Source organism: Vigna unguiculata, chromosome 8, assembly GCF_004118075.2.
Source record: "Vigna unguiculata cultivar IT97K-499-35 chromosome 8, ASM411807v1, whole genome shotgun sequence".
Taxonomy (NCBI): Eukaryota; Viridiplantae; Streptophyta; class Magnoliopsida; order Fabales; family Fabaceae; genus Vigna; species Vigna unguiculata.
Genome location: NC_040286.1, coordinates 573948 through 586422, shown reverse-complemented (window position 1 = coordinate 586422; position 12475 = coordinate 573948). Strand labels below are relative to the sequence as shown.

The 12475-nt window shown below is 28.5% G+C and overlaps 2 protein-coding genes across 2 annotated transcripts; one reads left to right on the top strand and one right to left on the bottom strand.

Annotated features, from left to right (window-relative positions):
* Positions 1 to 2261: 2261 nt before the first annotated feature.
* Positions 2262 to 2807, bottom strand: LOC114194204. The gene has a single exon (XM_028084312.1). The coding sequence runs from the start codon at positions 2805 to 2807 to the stop codon at positions 2262 to 2264; it is 546 nt and encodes a 181-aa protein (XP_027940113.1).
* Positions 2808 to 8006: 5199 nt separating this feature from the next.
* On the top strand, positions 8007 to 12047 carry LOC114195294 (synaptotagmin-2-like). Its single transcript, XM_028085714.1, has 12 exons — positions 8007 to 8360; positions 8938 to 9036; positions 9144 to 9194; positions 9307 to 9430; positions 9669 to 9787; positions 9910 to 10011; positions 10272 to 10346; positions 10437 to 10513; positions 10592 to 10838; positions 10996 to 11346; positions 11474 to 11605; positions 11680 to 12047. The coding sequence occupies exons 1-12, from the start codon at positions 8250 to 8252 to the stop codon at positions 11806 to 11808; spliced, it is 1617 nt and encodes a 538-aa protein (XP_027941515.1). The 5' UTR covers positions 8007 to 8249; the 3' UTR covers positions 11809 to 12047.
* Positions 12048 to 12475: the final 428 nt, after the last annotated feature.

The following is a 12475-nucleotide window of genomic DNA, read 5'->3' as shown; positions in this document are numbered from 1 at the left end:
ATTTATTGGAAATACACAAGTACATAAAGTTTTATGGTGTAGTCTTTTATTTATTTATTCATATGTGTTTGCTAATGTGCAAAATACCTCAATTAAATATGAATGAAATTCAAGATATATGTTTTTATCCCATATTCACCATTAGTAATCAATTAGATTCACACCTATGACTTTTAAAAATCTAATTTATAATTTTCTTGAATACTATAATTTTTAATACCATAGAAAGTTCGTAGTGAGTTCAAACATTGTAAATCAACATTATGAAAAAAAAACTGAAAATGGGCTAAAAACAAAATAAAGTGAAGCTACCGTATTGGGCTTTCATGTTTTCATTTAAGATCCTAACAAATGATAATAGCTTGCTAAACAAACCCCCTTCAAAATATTTTAACTTTCTTAAAACCTTATTTGGAAACCTCAAATCTCAATAAAATCGACTATGGTTTTAAAAAAAATCAACCATACACAAAAATGAGAAAAAAGAGAGATAAGTAGTATGAAAAAATTGGCTACTTTGAACTTACCCACTAAAATCCAGGGTTTAGATATAATTATTTAGTTCAAATTAAATGTGGACTAATTTGGTCCGATTTAATAATAATTCAATAACATAGTTTAAAAGTTTTATAACAAAAATATTTCTTTTTTTGTATATTTAAACTTGGCACTAGGGTTCTAAATTAAATCAGGACATTTTTTTAGTTCCTTCCATTTTTAATTGTTTAACCCATTTTGCTACCTTATGAAGAGAGGGACATTGATACATTCGGATATTTATTCATATTTTTGATAATATATTTATAAATTTTTCAAAAATATTAAATTTGACCATGTTTTAATAAGAATTTTGAAATAATCGAGTATAGAGCACATCAATCAATTATTATTATCAACGAGGAAATTAGAGACTTAAGGAATACCTATATAATGCAACTTCTAAAAATATTTAGTAAGGAGAATCTTACAAGTTATGAAACAAAAATTTACTATTAAAATTTATGTGCAGACCTTTAATTAAGAATGAGTTAAATATGTTTTGATTTATTAACTTTTAGTAAAAATTGAATTTTTTTTTTAAATTTTGATCCTATTTAGTTTTATAATTTTATAAATGTGTAGATTTAGTTTTTTAATTAAATTTTAATTAAAAAAATTAAATTTACGTATTTCTAGAAATTGAAGACTAAATTAATCTAAATTTTTTTAAAAAAATAATTTTAATTTTTATTAAAAGTTAATAAATAAAAATATATTTAACCTTTAAAAATTAGGAAGAATAGATTAGTGGAGTTTTTAGCTTAAGTGGCCTGCTTGTTTCATAATCTGTAAGCTCCCAATCAAGTTTAATTTTATATTTTTTCTTTGTTTGGGCCTCTATTTTTCTCTGTTTTTTTTTATTCAATTTTAGATAATTTTAATATCATATGATAATTTATTTGGATCCTTTATACAAAAGTAAAACATTAAATTACTAAAATCCTCTACGAGTGACATGTATATCTAAAAATATATTTTGCACTTTAAATGCATTTATCTTCTTATTTATATATTGTTAATTTTTAATATGGAGAGTGGAAAATGCACTTTGAGAGAACCTACTTTTAGATTACTTTGTTGAGTCAGTTTTTGTTAGCTTCCATTAAAATTAAATTATAAATGAAACATTATTACGATGAAAAAAGAGGTCCATATAAATTATACCGAATACAAAAAAATGCCTGAAAATAGATCGTTACAATATATGGATTATTTTTTTTTTCATGGTGGATAAATTTAAATACTTTGTTCTTTAACTTTTCGTTTTAATATTTATATTTAAAAATTGTACATTTTTAGTTTCCATAATTTTTTTTTTACGTAATCTAGTCTCTTTTATTAGTTTTCTAACAATACAAATGTGTTATATAAAATATAAGAAAAACATTAAAATACAAAATATATTTACATAGAAAAAAAAATATATAAACCACATTTTCAGTAACATGAAATATAACAAATAAAATTATGGATTAAACCCCAATTAATGTATCAATCTAATAGGAAAGACGATGAATGCACAAACACTGGTTCAATATAAGAATACTTATCATAATTGATTAACGTAACATTAAAAAGAAACTCACTTCATTGGTATGCCCCAAATTATTAAAAAACATTGATGGTGCACACAAACAAAACAAGTAAACACCATTGATAACAAGAACAAGGTAAAACAACTTCATCGTAAATGTCGTAGGTTAATTACCACACACTAATCTTTAATTTGTCTCTGCATTGCAACTAAGCTTTGATCTTCTCACACAAAACTTTGGCACCGGCAAACTGCTTGGTGGCGGTGACAAATTAAAGACCCAACTTGAAAAATCCACGTTTTCGGCGCCATATCCAAAACCTTTCCCTGCCATTGCCGTTGACCTAAACGACGACGTATAACCCACAGGAGTTGTACGAAACGCCATTGTTGGTTTCTTCTTGAGTTCCTCTCTCGTAGTTTGCTTTGGTTTTCTGTTGGAAAATTCTTTGCTTCTGTTTCTTCCATTGTTGACAACACTCGGAGAAACTGCGGGTAAAGGAAGCAGTGGCGGTTGTTGCTGCTTTTGGTGATGATGATAGTAAAAGGAAGAAGACAACTCAAATGGATACGAAGGAGGAAGATTCATGAGACCTACGTAGGTTCCTTCGTAGGTTCCAACGTTGTAACAAGGATTTGACATGAACTTCTTCTTCTGGATTTTCATTCTGTTTTGGTTGGTTGGAGCAATGACTCTGTGTTCATCTTGGTGAGCTTTCAAAACACCATTCATTTTTGTTGCTTGCTACAACTCTATGAAACCTAATTTTATAAAAGCTAATTTTATAAAAGCGTATAATGTGATCGTTGGTTCATTCAGAAAACAAATAAATTCAGAAACATGCTTTTGTTAAAAACACTTTTCTTCAATTTATATGGTTTAAAAACAAAATTTTGACAGTATCATAAAAAAAATAGATTCAAACACTAATATGCATGGAGAGATTTTGATCCCATGAATGGATCTGTGTAGTTATTTTCTATATATGCATGCAATGGATCTACGTTCTTATAGGACCTGTTTTTTTGGTTTTATAACTATGGAGTTCAACGCCGATTTTCTTTTCGCACAGTGCATATTTTAATTAATGTTTTGGAATGTTTAAAAGGAAGTCACCGTTTGCTGCGGTCGGTTACCGGAAAAGAATAGTGTAGGACGGTGACCGCCGGAGTATTGAGAGCCGTTGGATTGTGTCCTTAGAAATAGCCGTTCAGAGGAGCATGACCGTTGATCACTTTCTTGTACTTGATGATCAAATTAATAACTTCTTTGCTATAGTGTACTTTTTAGTTTGTTTGTCTTATTTTATTTGTGTGAAAATAAAATGTAGATCAATTATCATACACAGTGGGAATTAATATAAAGATTTTTATATCGTCGATTAGTGAAAATAAATAAATAATATGATCATCATAAAGTCAACAAGTATATGTATTATATACGGCATTTGATGATAGATAGTAGTGTGATTTTTTGCTTTAAAATTAATAATAATGCATGTGATTAATAGTACAACCTGTTCTGGATAACAACTTTTAACCATGTTTTTAAAGTTGAAAAAATTCTTAAAAAATTATTAATTACACTTTTTCTACGTTAGGAGTCTAAGCTAAATATAGAAGTTTAAAACAAAATTAAAGAAATTAATAATATGTTAAGAAAAAAGCTGCAAACATATTGTTTGGAATATTTTTCAAAGTTTTATATGGTTGGTGATATCATATCTTATAAGGTTTGCTCTCACTTTCAAACCACAAATATAATGACTACTACTTGCATTAATATATTTATATGTAAATTAAAAGAGGTATAAATAAGAATTAGGATAATAATAATTTTTTAAAATTACATTATTATTTTCTTTTATTTTTTAATAGTTTATTGTTATGAATTTATTATGAAGTAGAAAAAGATGTAGATAAAATGCATCATAATTATAACTGTTTTTATTTAGATATTATTTTAAAGTATCGCTCTATTAACAAAATGTTGAATTATTTTTTTTATTTTATTTCCAAAATGTAGCAATATAGTTTATTTAAAAATTGTTATTATGTATTAGGTGTGATTTTGAAAAGAGTAAGTGGTAGACATGATGAATGGCGTGGCCCAATGGTAGGGGGCAAAGGCACCGTCCTAACTCACAGCCATGTGACGATAAATAGTATTATAAATAATGCGTGGTTACTTGTATGCATCATTTTCTTTCTCCAATTTTTAACATTATTGTGAAATATATCTTTTACGTCTTGTAATTTTCCACCACAAATTCTTTTAATTTTTTATTTGATTTTAAATTAAATATATTTTTGTTCTTTGTAAACTTTTTCTCTAAAAAATTCCTCTTTCTCTATTTTTTGTCATCGCATTCCGTTATTTTATTTTTATGAAAATAAAACTAATTACAAAGACTTACATCAAAACATTTGAAAATTGAGTAAAAAAGTTATGGATCAAAAAATTAAAAATTGATCGAAAATGGATAACTAAAACAATAAAAAGAATAAAGCCCTCCATGGAAACTATCAACTTACTCATAATTATGTTGTATACACTATTATATATCATGGGTTTGCTTTGGTTTTTTTTTTTTATCAACAAAGATATTTTTCTTTTCTTTTATATTCTAAGGTAACAGTAAAGTAGCATTCAGTTCTTGGAAATGTTAATATTTTGAAATTAAGAAAAATTTAAACAAGCCTTTAAAAATGTTTTGCTCTTTTATTTTCATTCTTATAGTTGATGATCTGTTGTCATTTTAATTCTTTAAGACAGTTTATTATAATGATTTAAGTTGTAGATTTTTTAAAAATTGTAAACCAGTGCGTGATAAATTACACTTTCAAAGATATGCGAAAAAAAATTCGTAATTTCAAATATTAATATAATAGTATTATATTGGGAATAAAATAGTAAATTAGTCTTAAAAAATCATACTGATGATTTTAAACTAGTCCGATACAAAATAATACCATTATTAAATTTTTTTAGTTCAATGGTTGAAATGATTTTCTCATGGTCCTTTTCATTATTGTAGTAGTTGGTCCACGTGCTTCAAGGATTAGGAATTCAAATTTAAATAATTGAAATGTATTATATAATTTTTTTTTTTAATTTTTCAACCATATTGTTTGTATAAAATAATTATTTTTCAACCATATTTTATAGTTTAACTTTCTATTTCAAAATAAAATTATTGAATTTATTTCTTAAAATTAAATTTCATTAGAATTTTTTTTAGGATTACCTATCTTATATAATTGTCTAGAAGCAATCACTCTTAAAATATGCCTAATAGTAATAACTCACTGCTTTTATATCAAAGATGAATGAGACCAAACAATCTACAGTAAAATGTTTAACAGCTAAATAAGTAATTAAATTCGTATAAAGTGACAAATCTCACAAATACTAATTATTAATGATTAATACGATTTGGTTAACGGAATCATAATTTATTTTATCTAGATAAAATGATTTTTTTCAAATCTATATAAAGTAGAAGTTTATGGAAATATCTTATTATACATACTGTATTTGATGAGAAGAATAATATAATTTGATTATTTGAAAAAAAAAAGATAAATCATAAGTAAGATAACATTATTTCGATCAATAACTATATGTTAGATAATTAAGTTAAAGCATTAAAAAACAAAATAAATCATAAAAACAATATAAAATCTTAAATAAACAAAAAACAATATAATAAAACATAAAGTATTAATAATAACGAAATTTAAATTATAAAATGAAACATTATCCAATAACAAAGGGAGAACAGATAAAATACCTCAAAGATGAGAGAGTGTAGAAAGTGAGGACAAGCATAAATTAGAAGAAAGGGATGTAAAAAACTTAGATAAAGATAAAAAAGCATATAAGGGTCAAAAGAAAAATGAAATTAGAAGGTAAAGAAGAAAATACATTTGAATTTTTGTTCTCCTTATTTGAAATTCTATTATGTTGTTTATTAAAAATTATTATAAAAAAATATTTTCTTTATTTAAAAGTAGATGGTTGATTATTCAAATGAATAAATTACTTCATTAAATTTAAGATGACAAAGTAGATCATGATACATACGAGTCCAGATTTTTTATTGATTTTTTTAGTTGTCCTCTAGTAAGCATTGAAAATATCCTGTACTGATATTTTAAATATCTTCTTAATATATTTTAAAATATTAAAATTAGTAATAGTCAAAGTACAGTAGAAAAACAACATACAAACAATTAGTAGAAAATTCAAATTTTATATTAACCTATTAGTCTATAGAAAAAACAACTCGTCTGTAAAAAAAAACGAATCAAAATTTATAATCATTTAAATACTATGAGCCAAGAAAAACAAAAATAAAATAAACCAACTCATTTTATTACCTATAATTAAATTATTTAATTCTAATCACACCATAGTGAACCTGACATGGAAGAAAAAACTGAAAATTAGAACACATTTACAATAAAAATCGCAAAGTCAATCAATTTGAACATACTCACTATCCAAATCCAAATGTGAAACCTCAAAATTAGTTTTTTATCTCTCGCAAACAAACAGAGAACACAAATCCAAGTACAACGTACCACGCTGAAACTGCGACGTAATGATCATGTCCAATCTTTTTGTTCGACAAAACATGGATTTGTACTTATGTATCAAAAAAATACATCACAAACATGGATTTTAGCAAAAATTTTCAGTTGTGTATCCTTTACACCTAATAAAACCGTTTTGCCTAAAATAAGAAGAAAAAAAAAAAACAGAAACAAAAATGTGCTATGAAAATTCCCTTATATCTATATCACAAACTTAGACTTCAACGTCCTTTAAATTTTTCAAAATTCTTAGATTTTGATTTTGAATAATGTTTTGCTATCTTTCACGTTTTTTAGGAGTTAAAATTAAGAATATTTCACAATTTTCTCTTTAAGTTTTTTTAGATGACTTTTAAAACTAAACCCGTGATAGAAATTCTAGAAGAGTCTAATTTTAAATGTAAAATCTATTTTAAGATGAATATTCTGAAATGGAAATTTTTTTTATTAAAACCTTTTATCTTTGAAAAGTTGGACCCATTAACTTTGCTTGTGGTTGCCATTAAAACTGACAAGGACAGTAATGACCAATGAGGAAACTTTCACATTTCATGCTATGATTGGTCAAGACATTTGTAAAATAAACTTATTTACAAGATGGATTTAACTTTTAGTTTTATAAAGCATTATTATTATTTTTCATTATTCCTTTTTTATATAAAGTACTCAAGAATAAAATGTTGCTTTATCCTCTAACAAAAACAAAAATTAAATAGAAAGCTTGGTCAACGTTTGAATTTGAGATTTAGGAAATTGTCACAATAATTTTTCTTCTTTTGTCTTTTAGATTTGCAAGGAAGAAATGAATAAGTGATAAATTTTAGAAGGGAAAAAAATCGAAGAGATGTTGACATTTAATATAATTAGATTATTCCACTTCAAATTTAAAACAAAATCTTATAAAACATAATTCTACAATTAAAAGGCACCTTTTATGTTTCTAAAATATTGAAAACGTCTATTTTTATTAAACGGTTACTTTTGGAATATTGATTAACGGGGTATGAAGATAACGTGAAACATCACTTTTATCCGTTTCTGAAATATCGAAAAGCCAAACAAAATACAAAGCGATGTGGGACCTGACTTTATTGCACCACTTTAAGGCATTTGTTTCTGTTTCTGAGGAACATGGTTCACTGTTGGATCATTATTATCATCAAAGTTAACATCTACGCTGTTGAAAACTTGGTAGTATTTGAAAAAATCTGAAGGAATAGACCTTACCGACACTATGTGCCATCTAACGCGGTTACAAGTTTCTTTATCAACAACTGTTGTGTGGATCAAGTGGGAGTTGAACAAGGTCTTTATTGGCCACTTGTTTCAATCCTCTTTATTGCACTTGTATCATAACATTAAGAAATTCAACTTCTTTGTCTTTTCCACTCATTTTTTCATTGGCACTCAAAATGAATATACTCATCCACAACAATAGGAGGGCACTCACTGAAAGCATTTCTTGATTTGGATGGTTCCCCTTTGGTTATGGAAGCAACTTAACTCTCTTCCCTCTGTTCTTGTTTTCCACATTGTAGCAGAGAGAAATTTTCTGTGGTAGACAAAGATATTAAAGATGGGAATTTTGAGCACTATAACAACTTCTTTAGGATTTGGAGTGGGAACTTCAATTGGGCTAGTGATTGGCTACTATATGTTCATATACTTCCAGCCAACTGATGTTAAGGTTCAGTTTTTTCTTTTTTCTTTGTCTGTTTCTCTTGTTCGTTGTTTCTCTCTATTTTGTTTTTGTTTATTTGTTAGCATAAGCATTGGCAGGGGCATGATACTGTAGATTATTCCTTTGATAAAAGCAGAATGTCTTCCTTCTTCATGGAATAGGAATTATGTCTGATCTTGGTTTTTTTCTGAGTATGATCTTAGCCTGAACCATGATGTTATGACATTAATTGTAGGTGAAGTGTGTTTTCATGGAGGTTCTACCTTAAGTAAAATGTAATGGTTGTTCTGAATGCAACTAAAATTGCTTTTCTCTAAGATAAATTTTGTTTATCCCATTTTTTCATGTAAACTTTCTGCTGCAATACTTCCTAAAGTTAGAACACTGAGAGGAATTTCTGAGAATGCTGAAACTCCTCAGTGGAGAAATTGAAATTAGATGAGTTATTTTTCAGGGAACTAAAAAACATTGTTTTGAAATACTCCTGCTTTACCTTATATGTTTTATGCTAAATAAGAACTGTAGGGAAATTTCTTCTCCTAATTTTATCTCACATTTCAAATTATGGTATGCCTGATTTCAGGATCCAATAATTCAACCCTTGGTTGAGGTAGATCCCAAAGCTCTACAACAGATGTTTCCAGAGATACCCTCTTGGGTTAAAAATCCAGACTATGACCGTGTATGTTATTCTTTACAGTTATATGCCTTATGTACAAGTGTTTATCCTTGGAACCAGAAATGCATTGTATGTTCTACAGAAAATTGATAGTATTTTCATGTTTGCAGCTTGATTGGCTTAACAAATTTATTGAGTATATGTGGCCTTATCTGGACAAGGTACCTATGCACACTTTTTATTGATTTTTGAAATTTCTCTCATGATTGTAGTGTTTGTGCAACTACTTTGTTTAGAAATTTTGTAAGAGTACCTACAATTCAATCTTCATAGGCAATTTGCAAGACTGCAAGGACTATAGCAAAGCCCATTATTGCTGAGCAAATTCCTAAGTACAAAATTGACTCAGTTGAATTTGAAGAACTTAACTTGGGTTGTCTGCCACCAACTTTTCAAGGTTCATCTCTTTCTCTTTCCACATCACATGAGTATTATGCATGTGAAGCTGCTATTGTGTAAGGCTATGATTCTGGTCTGCACAGTGTTACTGATATTGCTTGAACTGCAAAATGAAATCACACTGTCCCAATTTTCATGGTTCCATATATTTTTTTAAGCTGATCCTTCATTACTCTTTCAGGTAATAGAAGAAGTTTAGATTGATTGATGCTAATTTTCATCTGAATATATGCCAGGAATGAAAGTCTACACTACTGATGAAAAGGAGTTGATCATGGAACCATCAGTGAAGTGGGCTGGGAATCCTAATATTACTGTTGTAGTTAAAGCATTTGGGCTTCGAGCCACAGTGCAGGTATATATTTTTACTTCATGACTTTTGAAAATAGAGTATATGGTTTAAATTGTGTTGCAGTTGTAAAAGTTTTCAAATGTTTTCACCTAATACAGAGTATTTATGCTTCTAAATAATCTCAGGTTGTTGATCTGCAAGTATTTGCTTCTCCACGTATAACTCTGAAGCCTCTGGTTCCAAGTTTCCCATGTTTTGCCAATATTTACGTGTCTCTCATGGAGAAGGTGTGTATGATGTTAAACTCCATTCATCTTTACAATTATGTTCTGAGATGGGTTTATTTATTCTTTTCCCATAATATATGTGACGTGAGTCTAATCCACGCCAGTTTTAATCCAAAACCTCAAAACAATAGATTTATGAACCTTTTTTCTTATATGATGTATAATTTTGTCATTTATATTCAATACGAGACTTAGACTCAAAACATTGTGATATGTTTGCCTTTTATTTCTCTTTGTTAACTTGAATCTCTTGATTGAAGCCTCATGTTGATTTTGGACTAAAACTTCTTGGAGCTGATGTAATGTCTATTCCTGGTCTTTATAGGATTGTCCAGGTAAGCATATAGCACTTTGATTGCCTATAAACTTTACATACCTCAACAAGTTTTAGTACTGATTTCTCTTCCTCAATGTTTTCCTTTTAGGAAATCATCAAAGATCAAGTTGCAAAAATGTATCTATGGCCAAAGGCATTAGAGGTTCAAATAATGGATCCAACAAAGTATGTACTCTTTCATCCTTTCATCAAGCCTGTGTAAGTTAGTGTTGAACTAGCTAATATTTCTTGGTCTGTGATCAGGGCCATGAAATTGCCAGTTGGAATTCTTCATGTGAAAGTTGTGGGGGCAGAGAAGCTTAAAAAGAAAGACATACTAGGGGCATCAGACCCTTATGTGAAACTCAAACTCACAGAAGAGAAACTTCCTTCAAAGAAAACAACCGTGAAATACAAGAATTTGAATCCAGAATGGAATGAGGAATTCAGTATAGTTGTCAAAGATCCAGAATCTCAGGTCTTGGAGCTAATTGTTTATGACTGGGAGCAGGTAATAGTAATAGTATCTTAAGATGCAATTCTAGTATCTCAAACTTCTTTTAGGACACTTTCATAAAATGTGACTGAAGAACATTTTCATTGCATAGGAAGACACTTTCCCATTACTCATTTTTTCAGGCATTATTTTGTCATTCTATTTTGCACAGATTGGGAAGCATGAAAAGATGGGTATGAATGTGATTCCATTGAAAGAGATTACTCCTGATGAACCAAAAGTGATGACTCTAAATTTACTCAAGACCTTGGACCCTAATGATCCTGAGAATGAAAAGTCACGTGGACAACTCACTGTAGAAGTTCTGTACAAACCCTTTAAGGAGGATGAGTTACCTCACAATGCAGAAGATTCCAATGCAATAGAAAAAGCTCCAGAAGGAACACCTGCAAGTGGTGGTTTACTTGTTATCACTGTCCATGAAGCTGAAGATGTTGAAGGAAAACACCACACAAATCCGTTTGCACGGTTGCTATTTAAAGGAGAAGAGAGAAGAACTAAGGTATCTTCTTACTGAAAGTCTACTATTATAAATAAACAAACACCTCTCAATGATTGTTGCATCTGTTTCTCTTACAGTTTATATTCCTGTGAAAATTTGACTATTTTCTGGTGACAAAACTATACAGCATGTAAAGAAAAACAGAGATCCAAGATGGGGTGAGTCGTTTCAGTTTATGCTTGAGGAACCTCCCTCTAATGAGAGACTATATGTTGAAGTGCAAAGTGTGTCCTCAAAGCTTGGCCTTCTGCATCCTAAGGTAAACAAATTGTTCAGGATTTTTCATTTTCATCCACTTGAAATGGTTTTGATTGAACCTTGTTTATTAATCAGGAAAGTTTGGGTTACGTGGATATAAAATTGTCTGATGTTGTTACCAACAAGAGAATCAACGAGAAGTATCATCTTATTGACTCAAGAAATGGAAGGATTCAAATTGAGCTTCAGTGGAGAACTCCATGATGATGATGGCATTGCATTCACAAAATGTCCAAAGTACATAATAATTCTGTAAAGCAAGCACTCTTTCTTTTGATAAGGTTTGGATGAAACCTATCAAACTTGATGAATCTTTGGGTCACTGAGAAAATAGGAAGTGTTGTTCTATTGTTTATAGACAGAATCACACCAGAGACTTCACACTATCTTATGAGTTACACACTCATATAATAATAATTTCAGTGATGTTTAAGTTGTGTTCACCTTGTTTATGCAGATTAAGTAAAAGTAACTTATAGTTAATACTATTATTCATAGATTGCAAAATGCAAAGCACTCCCTACACCGAGAATATCTTTTCATTACAGAACTGAAATTTAAACCTCAATTTCTCACCCAGAATATATATATATATATATATATATATATATATATATATATATATATATATATATATATACAGTGTAGAAGGAGTCTTTATATTATACTTCTTTTTTTAAGAAAAATGATAATTTAACAAAAATTCTTTTTGACACAAAATACTAATTTAGACAAAAAAAAATCTATTTTAATTTTATTTATAACAACTTTGTTAATTTTGTCTAATTTTTTTGGTCAAAACATAATTTGCCTTTTTTCTAAGGGGTCAACATATAAAGAAATTAATTGACCAGTGGTTATCTAATTTTTT